Source organism: Moschus berezovskii, chromosome 5 (assembly GCF_049115385.1).
Source record: "Moschus berezovskii isolate FMDL1 chromosome 5, NW_MosBer_1.0, whole genome shotgun sequence".
Classification (NCBI taxonomy): Eukaryota; Metazoa; Chordata; class Mammalia; order Artiodactyla; family Moschidae; genus Moschus; species Moschus berezovskii.
In genome coordinates, this window is record NC_142464.1 from 122,474,952 (window position 1) to 122,501,711 (window position 26,760).

The 26,760-nt window shown below is 47.3% G+C and overlaps 1 protein-coding gene across 11 annotated transcripts in view; it reads left to right on the plus strand.

The window, feature by feature from the left end:
* Positions 1-26,760, plus strand: part of KIAA0232 (KIAA0232 ortholog) — an 85,048-nt gene that overhangs the window by 42,969 nt on the left and 15,319 nt on the right. For 9 of the 11 annotated variants that reach the window (XM_055435248.2, XM_055435253.2, XM_055435243.2 and 6 more), the window contains 4 exons: positions 8,670-8,807; positions 19,569-19,635; positions 20,873-20,954; positions 23,000-26,309. In XM_055435248.2, coding sequence (XP_055291223.2) covers positions 8,670-8,807; positions 19,569-19,635; positions 20,873-20,954; positions 23,000-26,309 — 3,597 coding nt within the window. Of the gene's footprint in view, positions 1-8,669; positions 8,808-11,903; positions 18,058-19,568; positions 19,636-20,872; positions 20,955-22,999; positions 26,310-26,760 lie in introns of those variants that run through there. The other 2 variants (XM_055435252.2, XM_055435251.2) reach the window with 2 other exon arrangements.

Genomic DNA, 26,760 nt, shown 5'->3' on the forward strand with positions numbered 1-26,760 from the left:
TGAACACAGGTATGCCTATCTCATCTAGACACTGCTTTCCGCTTTGAGAGGTATTTGTCCAGAAGTGGAACTGCTGGGTCTGTGGTTATTCTGCTTTTCTGGTACACTCCCACCAGTAGTAAATAGGGTTCCATTTCTCCACATCCTCACCAACACTTGTTCTGTCCTGTTGGTTTGTTAGTTTTTCATAGTAGTCATCCTGATCGGCGTCTTGTAGTTTTCACTTACATTTTGCCTGATGAGTAATGGTGTCGAGCGTCTCTTCATGTGTTCATTGGCCATTTGTCTTTATCTGCTTTGGAGACTCTAAAGTCTTTTTCTCATTTTTGAATCTCTTTTTGTTGTTGTCGAGTTTTGGATATTCTCTTCAGGTTTTGGATACTAACCCCTTATCAGATATGTGATTTGTGGGTATTTTCCCCTCCTTCTGTGGGGTTTGCCTTTCCACTCTGTTCATAGTGTCTTTCATTGCACTAAATTTAAAAAACTTCATGAACCCAGTTTGTCTGTTTTGTTACCTGTGTCTTTGGTATCGTATCCAAGAAATCTTTGCCCGACATTTCTGTTTTAGCTTTTATGTACAGGTCTTTGATCCATTTTGAATTAACTTTTACATATGTTGTGTGTTGAGTCAAAGCTCCTTCTTGTGCATGTGGATATCTAGTTCTCCTAGCATCATCTGTTGAAAAGACTGCCCTTTGCTCACTGAACGGCCTTGACACCCTGTGAGAGACACTTGAGCGTGACCGTGAGGGCCTGCTGCTCGGCTGTCTGCTCTCGTCGTCGGTCTGTACGTCTGTCTGTGTGCTGGTGCCTCACCGTCTCAGCTTCTGGCGCTTTGTCCATTTCCTGTCGCTTCTTTGGCCACTCCATGTGCCATGTGGGATCTTAGTTCACTGACCAGGGATGAAACTCGAGCCACCTGCATTGGAAATACAGAAGACCACTGGACTTCCAGGAAAGTCCCAGTTGCAGTTTCTTTTAAATCCCTTAATTAATTGTATCTTCTCCGTCAGAGTCCATCATTCTAGAGATGTAGCTGGATTATTGCATTTTCTATTTTTGCCCACAGATTAAGAAAGAATAATCCTAGTACTAATTGCTCGTTGAGATGGATCATTTCTGTATTCAGCAGAACTTGTTTGTTCTTTCAGCCCACTTGTAATGTACTTTGCAGTATATCCCTGTTAGCTTAGCATTTCACTGCTTGGAAAGGCTAGCATTTGCAGTGTTTTCCTTTCCCATAATTTTTAACAATAACAACTGACCCATCCTGCGTTCCTCAGGCGTCTTGCTGCATATACTGTATTTCAACAACCATTCACTTAACAGACATTAAATTAACTTCATTCATAAGGAGGAGGAGTTAGTAATAATGGTGGGTGCACAGGTTCACGTCCACAAATACCTCCCTCAGACACCATAGTAGAAAGGGTGGGGTTTTCAGGAAAATCTCTTCCGGCAATAGAGAAAATGGTCTGACTCAGCACGTGAGTGCCCATGGCATGCTGGGCACTGATGGTGGCAGGATGGTGGCGATGACTGGGGATGGGCCCTGGGAGACGGCTGCCAGGTTAGGGGTCCCTGCTGCGCTCTGTCTGCAGAGTCTGGGGCAGAACAGCCTTGAAGGAAACAAACGAGAGGTCGCAGAGGCAGGAGGGCCTGATGCTGGGAGCCAGGGGGGTGCAGTGAGGGGTGGGAGGAGATTAGACTGAGAAAGGTGAGCAGGAAGCCGGTTCGCGGGAACCTGTCCTTGTGCTCCACTAGGGGATTGATATTTTAGTCCCAGGGACAAGAAGACCCACAGCTGTATTTAGTCAGCAGTGCCAAATGGCACGGAGAAGGCAATGGCAAGCCACTCCAGTACTCTTGCCTAGAAAATCCCATGGATGGAGCAGCCTGGTGGGCTGCAGTCCGTGGGGTCGCTAAGGGTCGGACACGACTGAGCGACTTCACTTTCACTTTTCACTTTCACACATTGGAGAAGGAAATGGCAACCCACTCCAGTGTTCTTGCCTGGAGAATCCCAGGGATGGGGCAGCCTGGTGGGCTTCTGTCTATGGGGTCACACAGAGTCGGACACGACTGAAGTGACTTAGCAGCAGCAGTAGCCAAATGGCAGCATTGTGGCGGGAGAGCTGGGGTGGGCAACTGAAAGCAGGAAGGCCAATGAGGAACATGTTGGCTGATGACCTAGTAGGAAAACAAGGATGTACTTAAGGTGACATTATGCTCATTTCCAACCAGTCCATTCTAAAGGAGATCAATCCTGGGTGTTCATTGGAAGGACTGATGCTAAAGCTGAAACTGCAATACTTTGGCCACCTCATGCGATGAGTTGACTCACTGGAAAAGACTCAGATGCTGGGAGGGATTGGGGGCAGGAGGAGAAGGGGACGACAGAGAATGAGATGGCTGGATGGCATCACCGACTCGATGGACATGAGTTAGAGTGAACTCCGGGAGTTGGTGATGGACAGGGAGGCCTGGTGTGCTGTGATTCATGGGGTCGCGAAGAGTCGGACACAACTGAGTGACTGAACTGATGCGCATTTAATTTGTGCTACTCACTTAGAGGCAATTTACAGTTCCTTTGAGCTGTTAGAAGTGAATTATTACTGAGGCCTCTCTTCAAATTCTAGCTGCATCTTTCATTCACACTCAGTCAAAAATCTGGCATACATTGGCTTAATTGGGGAGGAATGTCATATATCTAGAAGTCCGGAATCAGGACTGGCCCCCTACCTGTTTCAGCAGAGCTTCCCTAGGTGTCCTCCTGGCGTCTGCGTGGCCCCCTCTCCCTGCCCCCACCTCCCCATAAGCTTGGTTCTGCAGCTACTCCCTGGGGCTGGAGGGCAGAAGAAGGTGAGCATCACGTTTGGCAAACATCCTGTCCACACGCTATGGTTTTTCCAGTGGTCATGTATGGATGTGCGAATTGAACCAGAAAGAAAGCTGAACACCGAAGAATTGATGCTTTTTAACTGACTCTTGAGTTTGAGTGAACTCCGGGAGTTGGTGATGGACAGGGAGGCCTGGCGTGCTGTGATTCATGGGGTCGCAGAGAGTCGGACACGACTGAGCGACTGAACTGACTCTTGAGAGTCCTTTGGACTGCGAGGAGATCCAACCAGTCAATCCTAAAGGAAATCAGTCCTGAATATTCACTGGAAGGACTGATGTTGAAGCTGAAACTCCAATACTTTGGCCACCTGATGCGAAGAGTGGACTCATTTGAAAAGACCCTGATGCTGGGAAAGACTGAAGGCAGGAGGAGAAGGGGACGACAGAGGATGAGATGGTTGGATGGCATCACCGACTTGATGGACATGGATTTGAGTAAACGCTGGGAGTTGGTGATGGACAGGGAGGCCTGGCGTGCTGGAGTCCGTGGGGTCGCAGAGAGTCAGACATGACAAAGCGACTGAACCGAACTGACCTGAACCAGACGCTCCAGAGGGTGTGGTCCCCTGGACCACAGCAGAAACCTTTGGGGCGGGGGAGGGGCTTTATTTCAACTGCTCACTTCTGATTGGTCACCTGCCTCTCAGCCAATCCTGTGGCCAGACGCAGGAAACGCGCTTTTTCCTATTGAGCCAATCAGGGCCCAGAGCTGGGAGGCGCCTTAGTCCCATTCCGGCGCCGGTGGTTCAGGTGTTCCAGGACTGCTAAGGGGAAGGAGTGGGCAGCGATAGCAGACGTCACTGATCCCAGCTGTATTTCAGAATGTTGTGTTCTTTTTCTTCCTCCAGCTCTCAATTGCCTTTGTCATAGAAGACAGCAAGATAAAGTCAATCAAAACTCTAGCCTTAAGTTCCCTCACGATAGTGTCCGGAGAAGTACGTAATAATAGGTTCTCGGCCTTAGCTTCTTTGGGGACTTGATAATTGCGTTTTATCTTCAAGGTTATGACTTTGAAAAATCATAACTTGATTTACTGAATTCATTGTTGTTCAGTCGCTCAGTGACGTCCGATTCTTTGGCGACCTCGTGGACTGCAGCGTGCCGGTCTTTCCTGAGTTTACCTAGTGAATATTCTGCACACGCTTAATGTTACATGTTCATGTCTAAGTGGACTTTTAATGTGTTTGCAGCATAGAAAATACAGCAGTAGAAGTATAGAGCTTTTTTTATACTGTTCTTTTAAAAACTGATTGCTAGTTTAATTCTAAAGGTTAATAAGTCATAATACACAATACATGGAGCCCGAAAACAGAGAAAGGGAGCTCTCAAATATAGTGAGTGGAAAGAGCAGAATACTTCAGAGTTATCACATATGCTAGTGTGTGTATAGCTTTACCTATAGACTTGATGCTGTTTTTCACGAATTCAGCCTAAAGTCACAAGACAAAATAGCACTTCAATGAAAACTTGTAATAAGGTAGACTCACTCTGACAGCTAACGTTGGTTGAGTCACAGTTAATGTCAGGTTGCGTCATTCATTTTCATCATGTCAAAAGTTAAAACGAGAAGCACATCCTCCATTCCCGCATAAATCTACACTGGATATGTTGTGCAGTTCTAGCAGCATCTTTCACGCCTTAACACAGTGCAGAGGAAAATGTATTATCTCAGAATCTGTGTAACTGTTCAATGCAAAGCTCCCACTTCACTTTCACTTGGAGTGATTGATCTGCAATGTGATAACATGTTGAAAAGGCACATATCAAGAGAGGAAGCGGGCAGAATTTTATAAATGCCTTCTAAGCAGCAAATAGCTTCCATTAGACCCATGCCTGTTGATTAATACCAGTATTCGGCAGTGTCTATTTGTGTGAAAAGACATTTTCAAAGATGAGATATATAAAATCTTACAAATCAGCATTAACAGGACAGTTAGGTAAGGGGAAAAAAGACATCAGGTTGGAAAGGAAAGATGAAAACTCTCTCTAATGACATGACCTGGTGTTACAGAAAATCCTAAGGAAGGAAATTAGAAAAATTCCATTTACAGTAGAATAAAAAATAATTAAATTACTAGGAATATGTTTAACAAAGTCAAGACTTGCACAGTAAAAGTTACAAACATCATTGACAGAAATCAAAGAAAACCTAATAAATAGAAAAGCATTCCATGTTCATAGTCAGAAAACTTAATATCCATAAAGTCTCATGGCTTCCTAAACTGATCTGGAGGTTCAAGGCAACCCCTGTCAGAATCCCAGCTGCCTTTGTTGCAGAAATTGGCAAGCTGATCCTGAAATTCATGCAAAATGCAAGGGACCCAGAATAGCCAAAAGAATTTGAAAAAGAACAAAGTTGGAGGACTCACACTTCCAATTTTAAAACCTACTGCATGGCCCCTGTAAGCATGACGGTTTGATCCTGGCCTACATGTGACTGGCTGTACCTAACAGAACTGAGAGTTCAAAAATAGACCTTTGTAATTTCCAACTAGACCCTTCAGTGGGGAAAGAATAGTCTTCAGTAAAAGGTGCTGGGACAACAGGGTAACCATGTGTAAAAGGATGAAGTTGGACTCCTGTCTCATACCACATATAAACATTAACTCAGAATGGATCACAGGCTTAAATGCAAGAAGTGAAACTGTAAAACTTAGGAGAAAACATAGATCTTCATGGCTTGGGTTATGCAGTGATTCTCTAGATAAGGTACCAAAGCACAAACAGCCAAAGAGGACATCAGTAAATTGACTTCATCACAGTGAAAAGCTTTTATAGGTAAAAGGATATCATCAAGAAAGTGAATAGACAAGCCTGGTGTCTCTTCAGAAGGTTGAACCCTAAAGTTAACCATGTGACCCCGCAGTTCCATTCCTAGATACATCCCCAGCAAGACTGGAAATATATGTCCATAGAAAAACTTGTATTTGAATGTTCATACCTGTGTTATTCACAGTAGCCAAAAGGTGAGAAGAATTCAGATGTCCCTCAGTGGATGAATGGATAAACAAATACAGTACATCCACGCACTGAAACATTAGTCATAAAAGAGGATAAAGTACTGATAATCTGCCACAACATGCGCGAGCCTTTCAACTATTACAGTGAGCGAGAGAAACCAGGTGGGAAAAGAAGCGGATTGTGTAATTTCATTTATATGAAGCACCCAGCGCAGGAAAATCCATAGAGACAGCAGGTCAGTAGTTGGCAGTGAGCTGGGGGAGAGAGGAAATGGGACGTGACTGCTGATGGGTGCAGGGCTTCCAATTTGGGTGATGAAAAATGTTTTAAAAATAATGAGGATTTTGGAATTATACCAAAAAACCTTGAATTGTATATTTAAAAAGTAAACTCTGTGGTATATGACAGACTAAGTACCAGACACTTGTTCTAGGCGAAGAGCTATAGGAACTCTTTTCATTTCTCTATTCTTGACTTAGAAATTTTCCATTAAAAAAAAAAATAACAACTTTTGACTGTTCAGGGAGTCTGACCTAGTTACACGAAAAATTGTAGACTCCTCTTCCTGCTCACCAAGAGTCAGGCTCCTTGGTGGTCTTTTCATACAATTCTCTCGGACATTTGAATGCACATTAACAGGTGTGTGTGTACTTGAACCAAAAATGAAATCATACTGTTATATGAACTACTTCTCTTATATATGTTGGGAATAGCTTCTCATGTCAATAAGTGTGCTTCATAATCTCCGTAACGGCTGTATCTTACTGCCTGGTCAGTTATAACTTACTCACCAAGTCCTCCTCTCTTGACATTTAGGTTGTTTGTCCGTGTTTGTTGTTGTTGAGAACTATATGATGAACATCACTATAGCAAAATCTGTGCACATTTTGGTGATTTTTTTTTTTTTTAGGCTAAATTCCCAAGAGTAGAGTTATTGATCAGAAGTACATATACATGTTTAAGATATTGGATGTATATTGTCAAACTGCCCTCCAGAAGAACACCGTGTCCATCTGAATTTTGAAAGTCCCTCTGTCTATCTATGAAAACTTTATTCGGACCTTTAAATGTGTTATTAATCCTGCTGACCTTTAAATGTGTTATTAATCCTGCTGAGCTTCCGTAGAGAAACGTGTTCATAATGCTTGGTGAAGTTGGAAAGCCAGTCTCAGCAGCTGAAACCGAAAGGAGCCCTGTTCTGAGTAATTACACAGAACTTTTCTACCTTTATTTTACACACCGTGAGCAGCAGAGCCAGATTACGCCGGTTCTCTGCCTTCAGAAGCTTTGGCTGTACATCGTCATGGGTCCGTTCCCATCCTGTGAAAGGACAAGCTCTATCTCCAGAAGATATCACTGATAAGAAATGTCAGTGTCACGTTTTAGATGTCAACTAGCCAAACATGTTAGAAAGCGGAAGCAGACTGAGAGTTCTTATTGGCCATCAGGCACACTTTCCCTTGGCAAATGGAATTGACACCATTCAGCCAGAAAATGTTCCCTGGGTTCATGATATCCTCAGATGTGCCCAAGAAATTACATAAAAAGTATGTTAATTACGATTAGTATGGAGAGAAGGGTCCTCCCACTCTTTACCTGGTGTTAGAAAAGTAATTTTAATGTATTTGATCAAAGTGAAGACTAGATAGATGGTATATGAATTTGATCCTTAAAGATCTTTTGAATTAATTATTATTGTGCTTTTCCTTCTTTATTCCAGCTCATTCATTAATTCATATCCATTTCCTGAGAGCTTACTGTAGGCCAGATATTCTTTGGAGTAGTTTTCTTAATTTGCCTTAGTCTTTCTTTCTAATCTTATTTTTTTCCCTAACTCTTGTATGTCCATTGGTTTTAATAATAACTTACCAAGTGAAAGGCAAAGTGAAGTAGCTGAGCAATTAAAAATATTCAAGTCCCAGTTTACGGAAGTGAAGTAAACCTATTGGAATATTATGTAGCCAAAGAATTTGTAGTAACATGCAGGTAATGTTTATAATATAGGTTAAGTGCAAAACTATACAGATAGTGTGAATTCAATCATGTTTTTTCTTTTTTTTTAAGTGTGTGAAAATTGTTCTAATTTTCGCTGGTGGTAGGATCATGGAAGATTTACTTTCTTCCTATTTTTCAAATTTTCCTTAGTTTTATAACAGGCATATATAATCAAGGGGAAAATAAGCTAAAAGTACTAACATAGAATGTTTTATATTGGTTGCTTTCTGGACTGCAAGATATAGAAATAGGAATGAACCATCCAACTGTTAAATGTTAAAATCTGTTCGTAAGGGATGTCCCTGGCTGTCCGGAGTTAGGACTTTGCCCTTCCACTGCAGGGGGCCATGGGTTTGGAGATCCCTCATGTCATGTGGCATGGCCAAAAAAAAAAAAAAAAGCTAGTAATTTGAACACTTGTTACTGAGAGGAGGGAAGTACAGAAAAGAGGACATTGCTGTGTGTAGTTTTTTATACTGAAATTTAAATAACACTGAAATTTGCATATGAATGTCTGAGTTGTTTATTAGCATTTCCTACAAACATAAATGGGTGAGATTTATTGAGATCATAAATCCTACATAGTAATCTAATAGTAATCTCAGTAATAGGTATTAAAACAATGGATCATCCTGAATAGTCTGATTGATTCTTGTTCTGATTGACAGCATTCTATGGCCTCATAATTTATTAATGTGTACCAACTTGTGAATGAAGATATTTGTAGGGAAAATGTGTGTGTAAGTATGTGAGAAATAGTGTTTGAAACTTTATGTTGATCATTGAAACTGGTCTTAATTTTATTTCAGGAGAATGACATCTTCCTGGGCTGGGAAAAAGGAGCTTATAAGAAATGGGGAAAGAGTAAGAAAAAGTGCTCAGATCTAACTCTAGAAGAAATGAAAAAACAGGCTGCTGTCCAGTGTCTTCGATCTGCTTCTGATGAAGTGAGTTTACATTTGGTTTCTACTACTTAGGGGAGAAAAAAGGAGGAGGTGTTTCTTAAAAGTTTATGAATAATACATCTTGGAAAAAAAAATTTAGAAAAATAAAGTACTCATTGTCTTACCACTGTTAATGTAAAATTATCATGTTTTCCTTTGTAGCATTTTTCTGTATGTATTGAGTTTCCTATAATGTGTTTTTTAAAGTACTATTGTGATTAGAGAATACCTCATTTTCTATCTTTTCCCCACTCAACATATATTGCATTTTGTTATTACATTACCTTTTACTGGCTAAGATATTATCCAGTAATATTCCAGTAGCCATCTGGTATGCTCTTTGTTACTGGATGTTTAGATTGCTCTTTATTTTTTGTTATACTGTCTATAATATTTTCGTGTGTGCTTTTTCCACATCTCTATTATTTCTTTTGGATACGTTGCTAAAAGTGTGATAACGATTCTAACATTTAAGATCAGTATATTTGCTTGATTCATAACTTTTTGTTTTTAAAGAAAATACTGTAGGATGATGTTATTGCTCTTTTAACATTTCATGTAAAATATTTCTCATGTCCTTGAGCAACCTGAAATAGAATAGTTTTAGAGTATAATCGCCTATTTAAATTCATGCTATGAATTTTTACTTTATTACTCACTATAAGATGTAATCTCTAAGATCATAACTACTTAGAAAATTATTTTGCTTTTACCATGCTATTTGACCTAGGTGCTTTAGGTGCCTTTATAATACAGAGTTAAAGTGAGAAGATTCCTACAGGGTGTCTACAGCAAGGCTTCTGGCCTTGAGAAACTTCCGCCTAAATTATCTCATGGTCTGATCTTGGGGTAGCCAGGTTTGCCGCGCTTGAGAATCCGCATATTCTGTCTGACCGCCGCCTGCCATACATGTCTTCCCAAGCTCGCTCAGCACTTCCCAGCTGTGTGTTCTCACCCGCTCGGAGCGGTCTGTGGGAGCCCCGTCCGTGTGTTCCCGTCTTCCCTTCTCAGATGTGCCAGGACCCTTGCGTCCCCCTCCTCTGCGTCTCCTGGTTACTGACTGTCTCTGAACTGAGTGAACCCGTCTCTGAATGGAGAGTCCCGCGTCCACCCCGTCCTCATCTTTCCTCTCCCTACCCCCCTTTGACTTCGTTAACTTCAGGTTTCTTGAAGCTGTGTGCTCACAGACTGTGGGCTAGGAGTTTGGAAATTACCGCTCAGGTGGCTGTCTTAGGAACCTTGTTTAAGACAAAGTGGAAATATATGTGAAGGAAACAAGGGTGTCTCGCTGAAGCCCAGCGCTGAAAATGCAGCAGCCTGAGCTGGGAGCCCGATGATTGACAGCCAGAGTTACTGTGTCTAATGACCTACAGTCTCTCATCTGCTCCTCTCCCTGTTTCTGGGTCATTACTTCTCTGCCTGAAGTCTGGTACCCAAGCCCGTTCAGTTAGAGGGAGAGTCTGATTGACTGGACTCGGACCAGTTGTCCACCTCTGGTTTGATAATCTGCATCAAGGGGACAGACCCTCCTGGAGCAGGGGCTGAGTGATAGGAAGTCCTCAGAGAAAAGAGGGTGGTTGGACAGTTACCCAAAAAGTGTTTCCTGTGTGACCCTGAAGTGGGTAGTAGATTGGGAAAAGAATTCAGAGCTTTTAAAGGAATTCAAAATGCAGATGGCTTTTAAAAGTGAGAGGTTAGTTCAGGTAAATTCCCTGGGTAAAATCCAAAGACACTACTGCTGAGTCATGGCTGGGAGGAAAATCTGAGTAGGGAGTTTCAATCTGGGAAAGGATCTTATTTCTGCTTTGGACCTAAGTTGCTGAGAAATGACTCTAGCCTTTAACTCATGGCGAAGTGGAGCGAAAGATGAGGAGCTGAGGTCAGTGGGCTAAGGGGGAGTAGAGACAGCTGCTGTGCAGGACAGGACCCTGTCCTCCTGCAGCGAGGAGCTGATGGGGGCTTGGGGGTGCCCACGGGAGCTCGAGGTCAGGCAGAGAAGACGGTGCAGGGAACTGTTGCTTTAGCCTGGCTGTCAAAGGTGGGGTTTTTGTTTTCAAAACCAATGAAGCATATATGTCTTCTTTCCTTCTCCTTTTATTAAAAATTGTTGCATTGCTTTTTCCTAACAAGGATTTTTTTTCCCCCCTAATCTTATCGACGAGTTGACTCACTGGAAAAGAGTCTGATGCTAGGAGGGATTGGGGGTGGGAGGAGACGGGGACGACAGAGAATGAGATGGCTGGATGGCATCACCGACTTGATGGACATGAGTTTGAGTGAACTCCGGGAGTTGGTGGTGGACAGGGAGGCCTGGCGTGCTGTGGTTCATGGGGTCGCAAGGAGTCGGACACGACTGAGTGACTGAACCTGAACTAAACTGAATCTTACCAAATGAAAGTTGGCTGAGGAAGTGGACATGCTAGGCATTCACCAGGAGCTTGGTGTAGGCCGTTTGCAAGTCCCCTGGTTTTTCTTTCTAGAATCTGCTTCATTGAAAAGAAAAGAGCAGAGAAGGCCCTATGTGGGGAGTTACAACACCGATGTCTTCTATTTTGGCTACCGTGTATGTTTTATGCCAGTGTGTTGTTCCTTCCCCAAGTGCCGAGGATGGTGATATTTGCGGTTCTGTGCTTTGCTGTCTCCCTCGCAGGTCTAATACCAGCTTCACGCCCTTCTCCATGCAGCTATGTGTAGTTACTGCAAACTGATGAGAGCCAGAGCCACTAACAAGTTTCCAGTCTGGTCAGTTGCAGTGTTAGTGACGTAACCGCGAGACAGGGACATGAGTGACGCTCTCAGGTAGGTAGGTAGGTAGCGGTGACGTCATGTGTTACACGTGTGACATGATGAGTTCTTGTTTCTTGCCTGTGTGCACACGTGGGCACTGCAGCTGCAGCGCTGGCTGCTCCAGTAAAAGCACCATCTTCAGACTCTCAGCTGCATCGTGGTTTAAGCAGAACGGCAGCCTTCTCTGTCTGCACTTTGCATCCCTGTGATGTGATGTTTGTCCCCATTTCATCCTGGCATCAGGGTGTACCCATATCACAGCAGGCCTCTGGACCTGCTCCGCTGTGTAGTCATCTGGGAAGAGTTCAAAACCATATGCAAGTTCAGTTGTGTCAGAACTTTGTACCTTGGTTACAGTTTGGCAGCACCGTGAAGGTGGCGTGAGCCGTGGCTTACCCCTCCAGGGGACCCTGCTCTGTAATGGACTTGGTGGTTTGCCAGGTCCAGGCTGAAACTGCCTTTGCTACACTCTTCATCACACATGCAGATAGTGTGGAATTCTCCAGTACTCATGGTTTTCTGTAACATTTTGCATTCGCTTCGAGTGCAGCTGGTCCCGGGGCCGTAGAGAGGAATGGTGCTGTGACTTGGTGATGGCCACTGGACGTCCCCCAGTGGGCGTTTCTCACGCGTGACATCAGCCTGAGCTGCTGTGGACAAGGGCACGTGCCTGCTGTGGTTAAGTGGATGCGGACCCCCTTTCCCCCTTTCGAGAACATGAAACAGAAAGTTGAGCTGTGCCAGTGATTGTTTCTTGAATCCTCAAGTTTACTTGGTTTTGTTTTCTCTCCGCAGAGTTAGAGCTTTTCATATCATTTTGGTTTTGTCTTTAATAATTATATTTCCGTTTCATTTTTATTGAGCTACTTAAAACTGAATCAAAGCTAGTATTTCATCTCCCATTTGGGGAATGATTAGGATATTAGAAATTCAACAAGGGCCCTGTTTGGGGAAGAAATAAAGTTAGGATGCAATGATCACTTATTGTAAGTTATTTCAGTTAACTTAGTTTTGAAAGTAACAGCATGCTGCTTACCCCGGGTCCCTGACTCGATCTGTGGTTATTTAAAGAGAAGAGCCTTGTAGAGAATCTGTGTCTTTGGTACAGTGGAGTCTCGTTGCAGTTGCTAATGTTTTCTCAATGAGCTAAGTGCACCAGTGACATTCTTTTTGACAGTAGAAGTTCACAGTACATCTCAATATTTCACATATGTATTATTTATATGCTATACAGAGATGTGTATAAAAAAACACATAAGGTTGTTCATGGCAGTTTACTGTCAGGGTTAATTTTGACCAGGTACATTGTTCCTTTGCCTGCCAACGTTTGAACTTAATTCTTTCTGGATAACAGAGCATCCAATGATAGCTGATACTTACCGAGCCTTTAGCACGTGCAGGGCCCGTCTGGGTGCCCTGTATGCACCGCGAGGGGCGACGCCGTGCTCCCTCTACAGGCCAGACCCCCGAGAAACCAGCAGGTTTTAAAGCTGAGATGGTCCCTGTCGCTGTGTTTCACAGCCAGCCCTGCCCGCGGAAGCCCAGGCCTTATCTCCTTGGGCAGAAATGGAGCTGGTCTTTCAAGGAAGCCTATAGGCCCTTTTCCTTGGAGAAGCCTTGAATGTTGGAGAGCTTGGAGCAGAGGAGTAATGCAACTTGACTTACCTGCTAATAGGTGCTGCTGGCTGTTACATGAAGAGTGCATGGGCCGGGTGAGGCCGGGGAGGTTGCTGGGCAGAGGTAGACCCAGAAAGCAGGTGAGAGGCTATTACAGGAGTCCAGAAGGCCGACGACGATAAGGCCTGGTTGGATTCTAAATATATTTGGAAGCAGAGCTGACAGTGATCGAGTGTGGGGTGGAGCCGCGGTCCCCAGCCTTTTTGGTACCAGGGAACGGTTTAGCGGAAGACAGTTTTCCCCCTGATGGGATGGGGGCAGGGGGGATGGTTCGGGCCTTCATGTGAGCCATGGGGAGGGCAGATGAAGCCTCGCCCCCCCCACCTCCTGCTGTGTGGCCCCCAGCCCCGGGGTGGGGGGGGTGCGACCCTTGCAAGGAGGGCAGAATCACAGAAGACAGACCTGAGCAACTGCAGGAGTGGACACTTCCCTTACCAAGGAAAGGGAGCTCGGGAAGGAATGCTAGCTCTGAGTGGATGGGTATGAATTAAGACTTCAACGTGAGGTGCCTGGGAGAGCCAGCAGAGATCTTGAAAACGCAGTTGGATATGCATGTCTGGGATGCAGGGGCTAGTGGTCTGGGCAAGGAGGTTACGTCACAGCCCACCTGACGCTGGTCTGGGTAGGGCTTGAGTCTGGTCTCATGTGTCTCCAGGGGCTGAGCCGGCTGCTGGGAGAGGGAGACGTTGGGGAGCGCCATCCTGGGGGTGCCGGGTCTTTTTCTCTCTTTAGGAAAAGGTGGGGATTTTTATAGGAAATTTCCTGAACTCTTTATGAAAAAGGAGACAAATAGGAGGTGCCACTATAACAGTCAGAGGGTGAGGGCATAAACAGAGGCATATGGGGGTTACGGTGTGGAGCCCGGAGCAGTGTTTAGCCGCTGTGGCCGTGGCCGGGGAAGTGCGGAGCTGTGAGCAGGGCTTGAGCCCCCCACGCCCCCTCCCCGAGCACGGCCCCTCTGTCTCTGTCTGCGGGCACCGCCACTTGGAGCCTGCTGCTCATCTCTTGCCGACTGTCCTGTGAGACGGTACCCAAATGCGGCACTGATCTGCATGTAAGCTTTAAATGAACGGTATCGTCCTGGATGTATTCTAGAACTTGTATTTAGTTAACATTTTGAAAGATTTTATCTGTGTTGGTAGCATGACCTTATTTCTTTTCACTGCTCACTGTCCATTGTAACACTTATGAAGCTGTTTCTTCTCCGGGTCATGGCCCTTTCAGGGGTTTCCCAATCCTGACCGTGGTAAAGACCACAGCAGGGACTGTTTCTGAGTCCCCATCCTGTGCAGCGCTTTTCCTCAAGGATGTACTCCATCGTCAGCCTGCTGAACGCAAGTCGGCTGTTTTTCCCCCATTTTTTGGCATCACGGGCTGAGTGTCTGATGAAAGCCGTGGACCTCACCGGAAAGATCGTCTTCTCTCACACGCCTCCTTCTCTCCTCCTCTGTGATACGGATTGGAGAGCACACAGCTGCAAGAGCTGGGGACAAGGCCGTGGGTGGGCGTGTGTAGACGCTCCTATGTTCAGGGAGGGACTCAGAGCCCTCACGGGAAGGCAGAGACAGCCTTTTGTGTGTTTGGGTTTGTTTAAAGTTACTCACCCTTGGATCCCTTGGATGTGTTCTCGTCCTCGTGACCACGGGTCCCACTGCTTCCTGTGGCACCGTCTTTGTGGCACTCGCCACGTGCTTCTGTGACTCCCCGGCCACCGGAAGGCCTGAGTCTGTGAGCCCTGGTGTACATTCTCGGCACTCTCCCTGTTCTCCCGTCTCTTTCTTCCTGAACAGTGCTGTGGGCCGGGCTGGGACCTGCTGGGCGGCCCCGTGCCGGTCCTGTGTGAGGGGTCACCCTGTTGCCACCCACAGAGCAGGGACCGGACCTTGCCATTCGGGCTTGCCCACCTGGCTTGTCCAGCGCCTCCGCAGGGCCAGCTTGGAGCCGAGACCCTCTCCGCATGAGGCTGAGGCTCTGCTGATGGCAGGTGGAGCCAGCAGTCGGCACCCCCAGAGGATAGGCGTTGCCCCTGCCGGTGTCTCGCTGAGGAGTCCCCGCAGACCTGTGAGGCGAGTGCCTGAGACCCAGTCCCCAGAGCGCACGGCGATCAGCTTCCGCATGCCGTCAGTACTTCTGGAGAGGTGGGAGCCAGGCAGGGGTGCAGCAGCCAGCACCTCTGTGGGAAAGTGTGAGACCTCATGGTGAAAACCGGAGACTGACGGGTGGATCCACGTGGCTGTCTTCTCCCTGGCTGCCACAGCTCTGAAGACTGGGGAGCTCTTCACTGAGGAGAAGGTTGCTGCAGAGAAGAAATAGTCAACTGGCAAGATGGTCTCCTGAAAATACTAAACGTGATGATGGAAATGAAAGGCTGGAAGAAGGCTGGGAAGGTATAGCTGAGGAAGTCTCCCAGGAAGTAGACCCCAAAATGAAGCAGAGGTAAATAGAAAAGATAAAAGAAGTGAGGGGATCAGTACAAGAAGTCAGCTTCCCTGGTGGCTCAGAAAGAATCTGCCTGCAACGCAGGAGACCCAGGTTTGATCCCTGGGTTGGGAAGTTCTCCGTGAGAAGGGAATAGCTACCCAATCCAGTATTCTTGCCTGGAGAATTCTGCTGACAGAAGATCCTGGTGGGTTACAGTCCATGGAATTGCAGAGTTGGACACGATTGAACAACTAATACATAAGAAGTAAAAATCCCAGCTATTTGGAAGTGGTGTTCTTACCATTTTCCAGCTGTGGGAAGTAAGGCTTCAATAGATGAATAACTTACGAGTGGTCATGTGGCTAACCCTGAGGTGAAATTCAGACCCATATCTATGTGACTCCACTGCCCAGCCCCTGGTCCTGCATGTCATACCTGTCAGTGATCACAGGGTTGGTGATCCCAACCCAAGGTTGGTGGGGCTATCCGTCCAGCAGTTAGGGGCTATCCAGTCCAAAAAGGTTCTCCGTAAAAGGTTAGCCTTTGAGATGATTAACAGAGCCACAGAAACCTTTGTGGAGAGGAGAGATAACCAGGTCAGACTGCCTTTGTTTTCTTGATGCTAAAGATTAAAATCCTTAGCTGAGAAGGATGGGAAGAGAGGAAGAAGCACCATGCTGTGGGGTGGAAAATGATAGAAGTTTGTCGGGAAACCAATTTAAAAGCTTTCCCAGAAGCAGGGGGACGGTACGTCGCTGAGGGTCTGACCAGGGGCTCCCTCATCCCGGAAGTGCCCCTGGGTCCACCCTGTAGCCTGCGGGGAGTGAAGGCAGCAGGGGCCACACCGTGTGGTCCAGGCAGGACCCAGAAGACCTTGCATTCTCTGGATCAGGTATGTTTCTCTTTCTTAATTGTCCAACCTCAAAGTCAGAGCAAAAATCCCAAGGTGTTTGAAAAGCGATGAATCCAAAAGTGAGACTCTGGGAAGTAAAAATCATACCCACCGTCCAGAGATGGCACCAGTATTCGGGTGACTTAACGTGACAGGCACGCTCACCTTGGTTTACTCTCGGGAACCTGGGGGTGTTCAGAGACGAGGAGTGGGCCTGCACTCGGCCACCCGGTGAGTGTGGGCATGGCCAGGGACCCAGGCCCAGGTCCATTGCTCCGGGCTGTCTCCTGAGACGTGGGAGTTAGTGGAGTGTAAGCTCCACGGGGCTGAGGGGCTCATCTCACAGGCTGTTCTGAGTGAGGGAGGGATAAACGAGTGAACAGTCGTTAGGGAAGACTGCCTCCCGAACCTCTCCTGAAAGGCCCCAGGCTCTGTGTGTGGTTTCCCAGGGTAAAGATTTGGATACTGTAACTTGCATTTTAGAGTGCTCCTACAGTCTGCAGAGAAATTTTTCATACTGGGAGGTAAATAGGTATTATCCATCTTGCAGCCAGAAAAGTGGTTCCTGAGTTAAATGGTAGAATGTTAGTGTTTTTTTTTTCTTTCATCTACAGCATTTTTCTCCCTTTGAGTTATCCCTAAAGCATGAATAAAATATACTTCTTCCTTAAAATACTGTAGGCTCTGGGTGTTCTTGAATGCCCTTATGGATATGATATGCTATTAAAATATGATAATCAAAATTATCTAGTTAATATAATTGGGAAGAAGGATAAGATTTCTCATTAGCAGCACCAAATCCACACTTCAGAATGCCTGCTGGGAGATGACAGGGTCCAGTATGGCTTTTGACACCCTTTTTGTCTCTCAGTTTGCGCATGTGATAATCCAGTGGTCTAATGATTTTTTTTTTTTTTTTTTGAGAAACTGTGGTTAGGATGCTGCAGGAATCCAGGCAGGAAGGCAGGCCTGAAGGGAGCACCTGTCCCTTGTGGAGCATGCATGCTGCTCCTCTCCCATCTGTATGCGAGAGCAAACGGATGCACTCCTAAGCTGCATTATAGTCCAGAGCAACTGAATTTTACAGTTGCTTGGAGGGAATTTCCAAGAGAAAGCGTAAAAGCGAGTAGTGTCCGGTGACTGTTGCCACGGGCAGCCCGTGGAGGACAGTACGTGCCCGCCGGCTCAGAGCCCTGATGAGTGGAATAAGCGATCCCTCGGGCTCGGTGTTCGGCACTGGAGGCTGGCGCCGGTTTAGAAACGGCAACACAGGCTTGCTGTACCGAAGAGCAGCGTGCCGCCGGCAGTCAGCTGACACTGGTGTTAGGTTCACGGTCCGCAGGAAATGGAATAAAGCGGCCATACTCATCCCACCTTGAACACTATGGTAAGCAAGTCTCCCCAGTGGAACTGTGTGGTCGCAGCCGTGTTTATGACTTAGTCCCTGCCGTGGTTTCTAGGGCTTCTTCAGGAAAGGTCAGCCCTCTCCCGGCCCATTTTCCCTTTTCTCCTTCTGTCCTGTCTCCCGTCAAAAGCTGTGCTGTGATGTGGATAGCGTGTAACTTAATCAGTGTGTACAATTAGCCGTTCTCATTGTGATCCTTCTCGCTGCTTGTGTGACCGTGCGGTTTCTCCTTTAGGATATCTCTAATGCTTGTGCTGAGTCATTTTGAGGGAAGCAAATGGGGTAACGTTCTATTTTTAGCCCTTCGAGGCCCCGGGAGGGCGAAGGGCAGCAGAGTCCTTTGCGTCCGCTCGGGTCATGCCCACCTAGAGGGACTCGGTTCCAGTTTAAGTAGGACTTTTCAGCTGCTGAGTAAACACAGAGCTCCTGGGAAATGCGTTCACTTTTCCGGTACCTTGTGAAAGGTTGTTTCCTTTTCCTCCCTTGAGAGAGAGAGAATTTGACAAGTTTGAAAGTCTGTGTAGTGAAAGGTTTGCTCACGCCCGTTTGCATCATTCATTTTTCTGTCGAGTGAGGCTCTTATTCTGCCCCCACCCGCCCACCAATTTCAGACTGTCCCATGCCCTCTCCTTAAATTTTGCCCTGACTGTACAGAGGCCAGTACCCTATCCGTGGCCTGTGCGGTGCCGCTTTCCCGTGTGCTCACAGTGATGACATATGTTTCCCCCTGCTCTTTCTGCTCCAGTCATGAGTGTTCACTTTAAAAGTGAAAAAAAAAAAGAGAAGAAATCACCTGTTTTCTTTAGACTGTGAACTGCTAAGAGGACCAGAAGGCAATTTTTGTGATTTTAATTTGTATTGAGCCCGGTACAAGCCCTTTGCTCACACAGATGTTACAGATGTTGAATAATGTTTTTGATAGTGATGGACTCTTAGCCATAAGACAGGCATTTAGGTCCTGAGGCTCCCCCGTGAGCAAGCTGCTGTACCTGCGGGAAGACAGAGCCAGTCCAGGAGTCTCATGAGTATTTTCACATTCTATCAGCAAGTGCCGGTGAATATGCTTTATTAGTAAACTATGTCTACTGGATTGAATCTACCCTTATGAGAAGGCAATGGCAAGCCACTCCAGTACTCTTGCCTAGAAAATCCCATGGATGGAGGAGCCTGGTAGGCTGCAGTCCGTGGGGTCGCTAAGGGTCGGACACGACTAAGCGACTTCACTTTCACTTTTCACTTTCCACTTTCGCACATTGGAGAAGGAAATGGCAACCCACTCCAGTGTTCTTGCCTGGAGAATCCCAGGGAAGGGGGAGCCTGGTGGGCTTCCGTCTATGGGGTCACACAGAGTCGGACACGACTGAAGTGACTTAGCAGCAGCAGCAGCAAGTGCCGGTGAATATGCTTTATTAGTAAACTATGTCTCCTGGATTGAATCTACCCTTATGTGCATTTAAATATGGATAATGTATTTCTTTTGAAACATGAAAGATTTGTAAAGCTTTCCTGTTAAGATGACAGTGTACAAACAGCTTGACTCTCCCATACCTGGCAGTCACCGTGTGCGTTTCTGTCCCCGCAGAGCTCTGGCATTGAGACTTTAGTGGAGGAGCTCTGCTCCAGGCTGAAGGACCTGCAGAGCCAGCAAGGTGAGAGCACTGTCCCTGCGGGCTGTCCGTGTCCACCACGTAGGGCACAGGTCTCAGAACCGATCGGAAAGAAAGAGCACGGAACCAAAGTCTTCATACCCAGCATGTTGCCAGGCCGGTGTCCTGCCCCGTCTTTGGCTGTGGGTGGCTGCTGGTCAGCCCATGGCCATCCTCTGCAGAGAGGTCCCTGCTCTCAGAGGAGTGACTTCATCCGCCGGAGCACTCCCGGAGAGGAGACGAAGCTCTGGATCGGGAGCAGTCCTCTCTTGTCTTTTCCACCCTCCCCTCTCCTCCCCATCACCCCAAACTAATACCTCCCTGTGTGACAGCGAGGCCTGCAGAGGTGTGTCACCTGTCATTTCAGGTTTGCTGCAGGAACCTTTGCCTTGAGTCTTGAGGGTTTCGGAAAGGCGGACTCGACAGGCCCATCGAGTTGCTGTGGTCTGTGAACGCTCACAGCCTCTTTCCCCAGCGTTTCTGCAGGCCCACAGAATGAGAATTACCCGCTAAGGGTCTTCATTGTGCTTGTCCCCTTCATGGCCATCTTGCTGCACGCCCCCAAGTCTCGAGCCTTTTTAAAGGCTCAGTTTGTTTCTAATCTGAGGGCAGGGTCGTGAGCTGAGACTTGAAACACAGCCCTTGCTCCCCTAGATGCCAGGTAACCCTTGCTCCCCTCGATGCTAGGTAACAGAGCTAACTGTAGCAACTGTCTTTACATATCAGTGTTAATCAGGAGAAGCGATATAAAGTCCGTGAGTGCAGAATCTTGTGAGAAAATATTTTTGGAATCCAAACAGATGTTCTGTCTTTGCAGTGTAATTAATAAGCACCCAGGGGATTTCATTCTGGTAACTAAGTGTCTCTAGCGTGCCCTGTCAATGATGAGGTGAGAGATCTCAGCCCAGTGTTAACGTGGCTGAGCAGCGTTTGCCCTGGCTCACTGAAGAAAGAGGTTTCTTTTTGGCCATGCCACGGATCATGTGGGACCTTAGTTCCCTGACCGGGGATCGAACCCCCACCCTCTGCATGCGAAGCGTGGAGTCTTAACCCCTGGATCACTAGGGAAGCCCCTGAAGAAATAGATGTTTATTAAAAAGATAAACTGGTGTAGCATTCTTTTTAAGCCACAGAAGCCTGTGTCATTTCTGATTAAATTTACTTGAGAAACTTTTAAAAACACGAGCATTTACCAACTTGATACAAGACAAATCTTTCTGAATTTTTGTTTCGTTAACAGAAGAGAAGATTCACAAGAAGTTAGAGGGGTCTCCCTCTCCAGAGGCAGAATTATCGCCCCCAGCAAAGGATCAAGTGGAAATGTACGTCAGACTGTGTTCCGTCATAAAGTCGCGCTAATGGCTGCCCTGCTGAATGGTTTACAGGTTTAGTTTGTCATCTTCGGTTTAGTTTGCTATTTTATAACTCAGGAATCTATTGAGCACTTCCTGTGTGCCTGACACAGAGAATTCAAAGGTGAATAAGATGCTCTTACCTTTTTTCACACACATTGAATCAATATTTGTGAAATTGATGAAACGAACAAGGTTATTATTTATGGTCCATTCATACATAACCTTTGAAATTCAACGCCAGTCCTTTGAGCCAGCTTTGGGAATTAGGATTGTCCTTGCTTTACACACAAGGAAGCCAGCTTCCCACTGCTGATTACAGAGGGAACGTGGGCAAGTCATGATCCTGTGTCAGACTTGTTTCCTGAAGATGCTTCTCCGTCTTTCTTCACAAATGGTTTGTATTTAAATTGGCCGCATTGTAAGCAGACTTCCTTATCATACATGTCATGGGAATCTTCCAAATTTGTAAATCTTAAGCGGAAAGCAGGATGTCGGTGGTCACGTGTTGTGTGCCGCCTGGCGCAGCGTGTGCCTCCGGCGTGGCGTGTGCCGCCTGGCGCGGTGGGCATGGCCACATGTGCCTGGTGCCCATTCTCCACGCGGCTGTTTCAGATGGAGATGAGCTGTTTGCGTCCCGACCCCCAGAGTCCAAAGATGCGTTTTTCCTATTGAGTATATGTGACACGATCATAGGGATATATTTGGCTAAGTAAAATACACTGTCAAAATTAATCTCACTTGTTTCTTCTTACACTTGCAACGGGACTCCGAGAACATTAAAAATGACTTACAAAGCTCACAGTGTGTTTCTGTCGGACAGCTTGGTGTAGACTGAAAAGGAGAGTCCAGCGGAGGCCCCTGAGAACCCGGCCCTCCATCACTACGTGTGTGACCTTGGCTGGCCTCCGCAGTGACAGTCCGCACTCTGGCAGCCAGTCTGACTCTCCTGAGTCTTCCTTTGCCAGTCTAGCCTGTCTCGCTCTGAAACCTTCCGCGGCTACCAGTTTCCTAGCAAACCTCTTTCCAAGCCCTCCGACGCCAGCCTCCCTGGCCTCCCGCCCCGTGTTGCAGTAGCCACTGCTCTCCCAAGGCATGGGGCGGGTGTCTTCGTACCCTCACCCAGGTTCCCGCGCCGCACAGCCGGTGCTCACCAGACCGCAGCGTGCCTGGAGCGGCAGGCTCAGGTGTGGTCCACCTCGTCTGATTGCTCTGGGCCTCGCCAGCATCCATCCCCTTTGAATCCCACGATCGCTGCCATTTCTGACGGCCTGCTTAACCAGCTGGGCGTCACACTTGGCTCCTGAGAACGAGACACAGTGACAGTGAAGGTGCCCTTCTGATTCATTGTGCACGTTAATTCCTCCCCTCGTCACAGCTCTGTGAGGTAGATACTGTGGTCAACCCGTTTTCTAGGCCACAGGTTGAGGACCTGTGCCTAAGGTCACGGAGCTGGCAGATAGCAGAGTGAGGACTCAGGCTTGGGGAGTGTGGCCTCAGAGCATGTGCTCGCAACTGCTTTGCTCTCCAGCTCTTCACCCACATCTGTTTCTAGTGCGTGTGACAGCCTTGTGAGAGAAGCCACGGTACCCCCACTTTCTAGATGAGGAAACGGCCGTGACACTGCATGAGTAGCTTAACGTCACAAGCAGAGTGAATGCCCTGAGATGTGCGTTCAGACATTCCTTATCAGAAATTAACATTCTTCCCACTGCAGCCCATTTGTACTCTGTGACTTTACCAACATCTGAAGTTTAAAGTCATCATCTTAACATATTCTCTAAGTATTCCTGTAGCGCTTATCTCGGTGTTGAACTTTGAAGGTGTTTGATCCACAGACCTAAATTTAAAGGTTTTACTGTATTGTCAATTTTTTTTTTCAAGTTGCGCACTCATGGATGCCCTGTAAACACTGACTGTTGAAATACCCCATTTCTCAGATGGGTGATGTTGTTTTACTGTATCGGATAACGTCTTGAGCGCCCACTTTTGAAATCTCTTGCTTGTTTTCTCAGGTACTATGAAGCGTTTCCACCGCTGTCCGAGAAGCCAGTTTGCCTGCAGGAAATCATGACCGTGTGGAACAAGTCCGCAGTCGGATCCTACTCGAGCTCGTCCTCGTCGTCCACAGCCCCTCCAGCCAGCACAGACACGCCCTCCCCCAAGGACTGCAACAGCGAAGGCGAGGTCATCCGGGAGAGAAGCAGCGACGCGCCGCCCGCCAACCTGCAGGAGAGAACACAGAGCGGCCAAAGCCACGGCGAGAAGGAGATCAGGTTCAGGAACGGGCCCGGCGAAGCGCGGCCTGTGCCACCGCCGCCGTCCAAGAAGCAGAGCCGGCACCGGCCCGACGGGAAGCCGCGCCCGCGCTCGTGGTCGTCCGGCTCCAGCGAAGCCGGCTCGAGCTCCAGCGGGAACCAGGGGGAGCCCGCGGCGTCCGCGAAGTGCGTGAAGTTGAGACACAAGGTGCGGGAGACCCGGAACAGGAGAGGGGCGCGCAGCGGGCAGGGCCGGCTCTCGCTGAAGCGCGGCGAGAGGGCGGAGAGAAGCGCGCACGCCGCCGGGAGCAGCAGCAGCAGCGGCGGCGGCGGCTCCTTCCGACAGCTGTGCAAGCGGGGCAAGCGGCCGCTGAAGGAGCTGGGCAGGAAGGAGGCGGGGAGCGCCGAGGGCAGAGACCTGTTCCTGGAGAGCAGGACCGACAGGGAGTACAAGGAGGAGCCGCTGTGGTACACTGAGCCCATCGCCGAGTACTTCGTCCCTCTGAGCAGAAAAAGCAAGCTGGAGACCACGTACCGCAACAGGCAAGACGCCGGCGACGCGACCTCAGCGGCGGTGGAGGAGTTGTCCGAGTCAGTGCACGGTCTCTGCATCAGCAACAATAATATTCATAAAACATACCTCGCAGCAGGTACTTTCATCGATGGTCATTTTGTAGAAATGCCTGCAGTCATAAATGAGGATATCGACCTCTCTGGGACCTCATTCTGTCCTCTGCCAGAGGACGACAAATACTTGGATGATATTCATCTGTCAGAATTAACACACTTCTACGAAGTGGATATTGACCAATCCATGTTGGATCCCGGTGCCTCAGAAACCACGCAAGGAGAAAGTCGGATTTTGAATATGATTCGAGAAAAAAGCAAAGAGAAGACAGATTTTGAGGCAGAATGTTGCATAGTGTTAGATGGAATGGAGTTGCGAGGGGAGCGTGCAATATGGGCAGACTGTGCCAGCTCTGTGGGCGCTGAGGGCTTTCTCCTGCAAGACCTTGGCAGCCTGGCCCAGTTCTGGGAGTGCTGTTCGTCCAGCTCTGGCGATGCCGACGGGGAGAGTTTTGCGGGAGACTCCCCGGTGCGACTCTCCCCAACCTTAGACAGCACAGTGCTCAATCCGCACTTGCTGGCTGGCAATCAAGAGCTCTTTTCAGATATTAATGAAGGATCTGGTATAAACTCTTGTTTTTCAGTGTTTGAAGTGCAATGCAGTAATTCTGTTTTACCATTTTCTTTTGAAACACTCAGCTTGGGAAATGAAAATACAGATTCTAGTGCTAACATGCTCGGGAAAACACAGTCTAGGTTACTAATATGGACCAAAAATAGTGCCTTTGAAGAAAATGAACACTGTTCTAATCTTTCAACAAGGACTTGTAGTCCGTGGTCCCATTCAGAAGAAACACGTTCAGACAATGAGACGTTAAATATCCAGTTTGAAGAGTCCACACAGTTTAACGCAGAGGATATTAATTATGTAGTTCCTAGAGTCTCGTCCAATTATGTAGATGAAGAACTCCTAGATTTTTTGCAGGATGAAACTTGCCAGCAAAACAGTAGGACTTTAGGAGAAATCCCAACATTAGTTTTCCAAAAAAAATCTAAACTAGAATCTGTCTGTGGTATTCAGCTAGAACAAAAAACAGAGAACAAAACCTTCGAAACTACGCAAGTGTGTAGTGAAGGCAGTCCGCGTGGAGATGGCTACAGCTCAGGGGTTATTAAAGACATTTGGACAAAGATGGCAGATAGAAATTCTGCAGCTCTGCTAGAAATAGAAAGCGCTGATGATGAGTTGTTTCCGACAGATGTAAATAACTACTGCTGCTGTTTGGATGCTGAGGCTCCAATGGAGCCCCTCCAGGAGCCGAACAAGGCTGTGCAGAGATCAGAATACCATCTGTGGGAGGGCCAGAAAGAGACCCTGGAGAAGAGAGCCTTTGTGTCCGGCGAGCTGTCCAAGGTGGATGGCGGGGACTACACCACCCCCTCGAAACCTTGGGACGTGGCCCAAGACAAAGAGAACTCATTCATCCTGGGAGGAGTTTACGGGGAGCTCAAAGCCTTTAACAGCGATGGGGGGTGGGCAGTCGTGCCGCCCAGTCACGCCAAAGGGAGTTTGCTGCAGTGTGCCGCTTCTGATGTGGTGACCATAGCGGGGACAGATGTCTTTATGACCCCCGGAAACAGCTTCGCTCCTGGTCACAGGCAGTTATGGAAACCCTTTGTGTCCTTCGAACAGAACGATCAGCCGAAAAGCGGGGAAAACGGATTGAATAAGGGATTTTCCTTCATCTTCCATGAAGACTTACTAGGAGCTTGTGGCAACTTTCAAGTTGAAGATCCTGGACTCGAGTATCCCTTCTCTTCCTTTGACTTAAACAATCCGTTTTCACAAGTTCTCCACGTAGAGTGTTCGTTTGAACCTGAAGGGATTGCATCTTTCAGTCCAAGCTTCAAACCGAAATCAATCCTCTGCTCCGATTCTGACAGCGAAGTTTTCCACCCCAGGATATGCGACGTCGACAGAACACAGTACCGGGCTATCCGGATCTCCCCCAGGACTCACTTTCGGCCCATCTCTGCATCTGAACTCTCCCCCGGAGGAGGAAGCGAGTCAGAATTTGAATCTGAGAGAGACGAAGCAAATATTCCCATTCCTTCTCAAGTCGACGCATTCGAAGATCCACAAGCGGATCTCAAACCGCTGGAAGAGGACGCAGAGAAAGAAGGCCATTACTATGGGAAGTCCGAGCTTGAGTCTGGGAAGTTCCTCCCCAGGTTAAAGAAGTCTGGGATGGAGAAGAGTGCCCAGACGTCCCTGGATTCCCAGGAGGAGTCAGCCGGGGTCCTTCCGGCAGGAGAGCAGAGCCCGTGTCTGGAGTGCAGCAGGAGTGAACCTCTGGAGATCGACCTGGAAAGCCCAGAAGCAAACTGCAAAGTAATGGCTCAGTGCGAGGAAGAACTTAATCATTTCTGCAGCTGCAAAGCAGGTTGTCAGTTACCTGCTTATGAGGATAATCCAGTTTCTTCAGGAGAGCTGGAAGAGGTATGTGTCAGTGGGGATCGGTACTTGGTGAAAGGATTTGATCAGACTTTAAGAAAAGCCATTTCAGGCAAAGAAAAGATAGGGTTAAATTATTGGGAATTTAGCTTGAACGTCTTAAAGCTTAGCATCCTTGTGATTTTTACATAAGGACTTAATGTGGATTTGATGTTTATCTATTTGAACTAGACAGTTGACATTTTTAAATAAATCGGAGTATGAGGTGTTTCTGAGTGGTCTTAACATGCATGCGCAATGCTTAAAGCAAAGCTTTCACAACTGGTGAGTCCAGAAGTGGCTGTTCACTCTTTGGAAGGCCCCTTGCTCCTCAGAAGTGGCTGCGAGGGGTTTCTTGAACGAGAAGGCCTGTCTGACTGTTTCTGCAACACTGATTAGTTTATAAAAAGTTACGTCTTACATGTAAGATAAATTACATCTCTGTAGATTTCTCTGA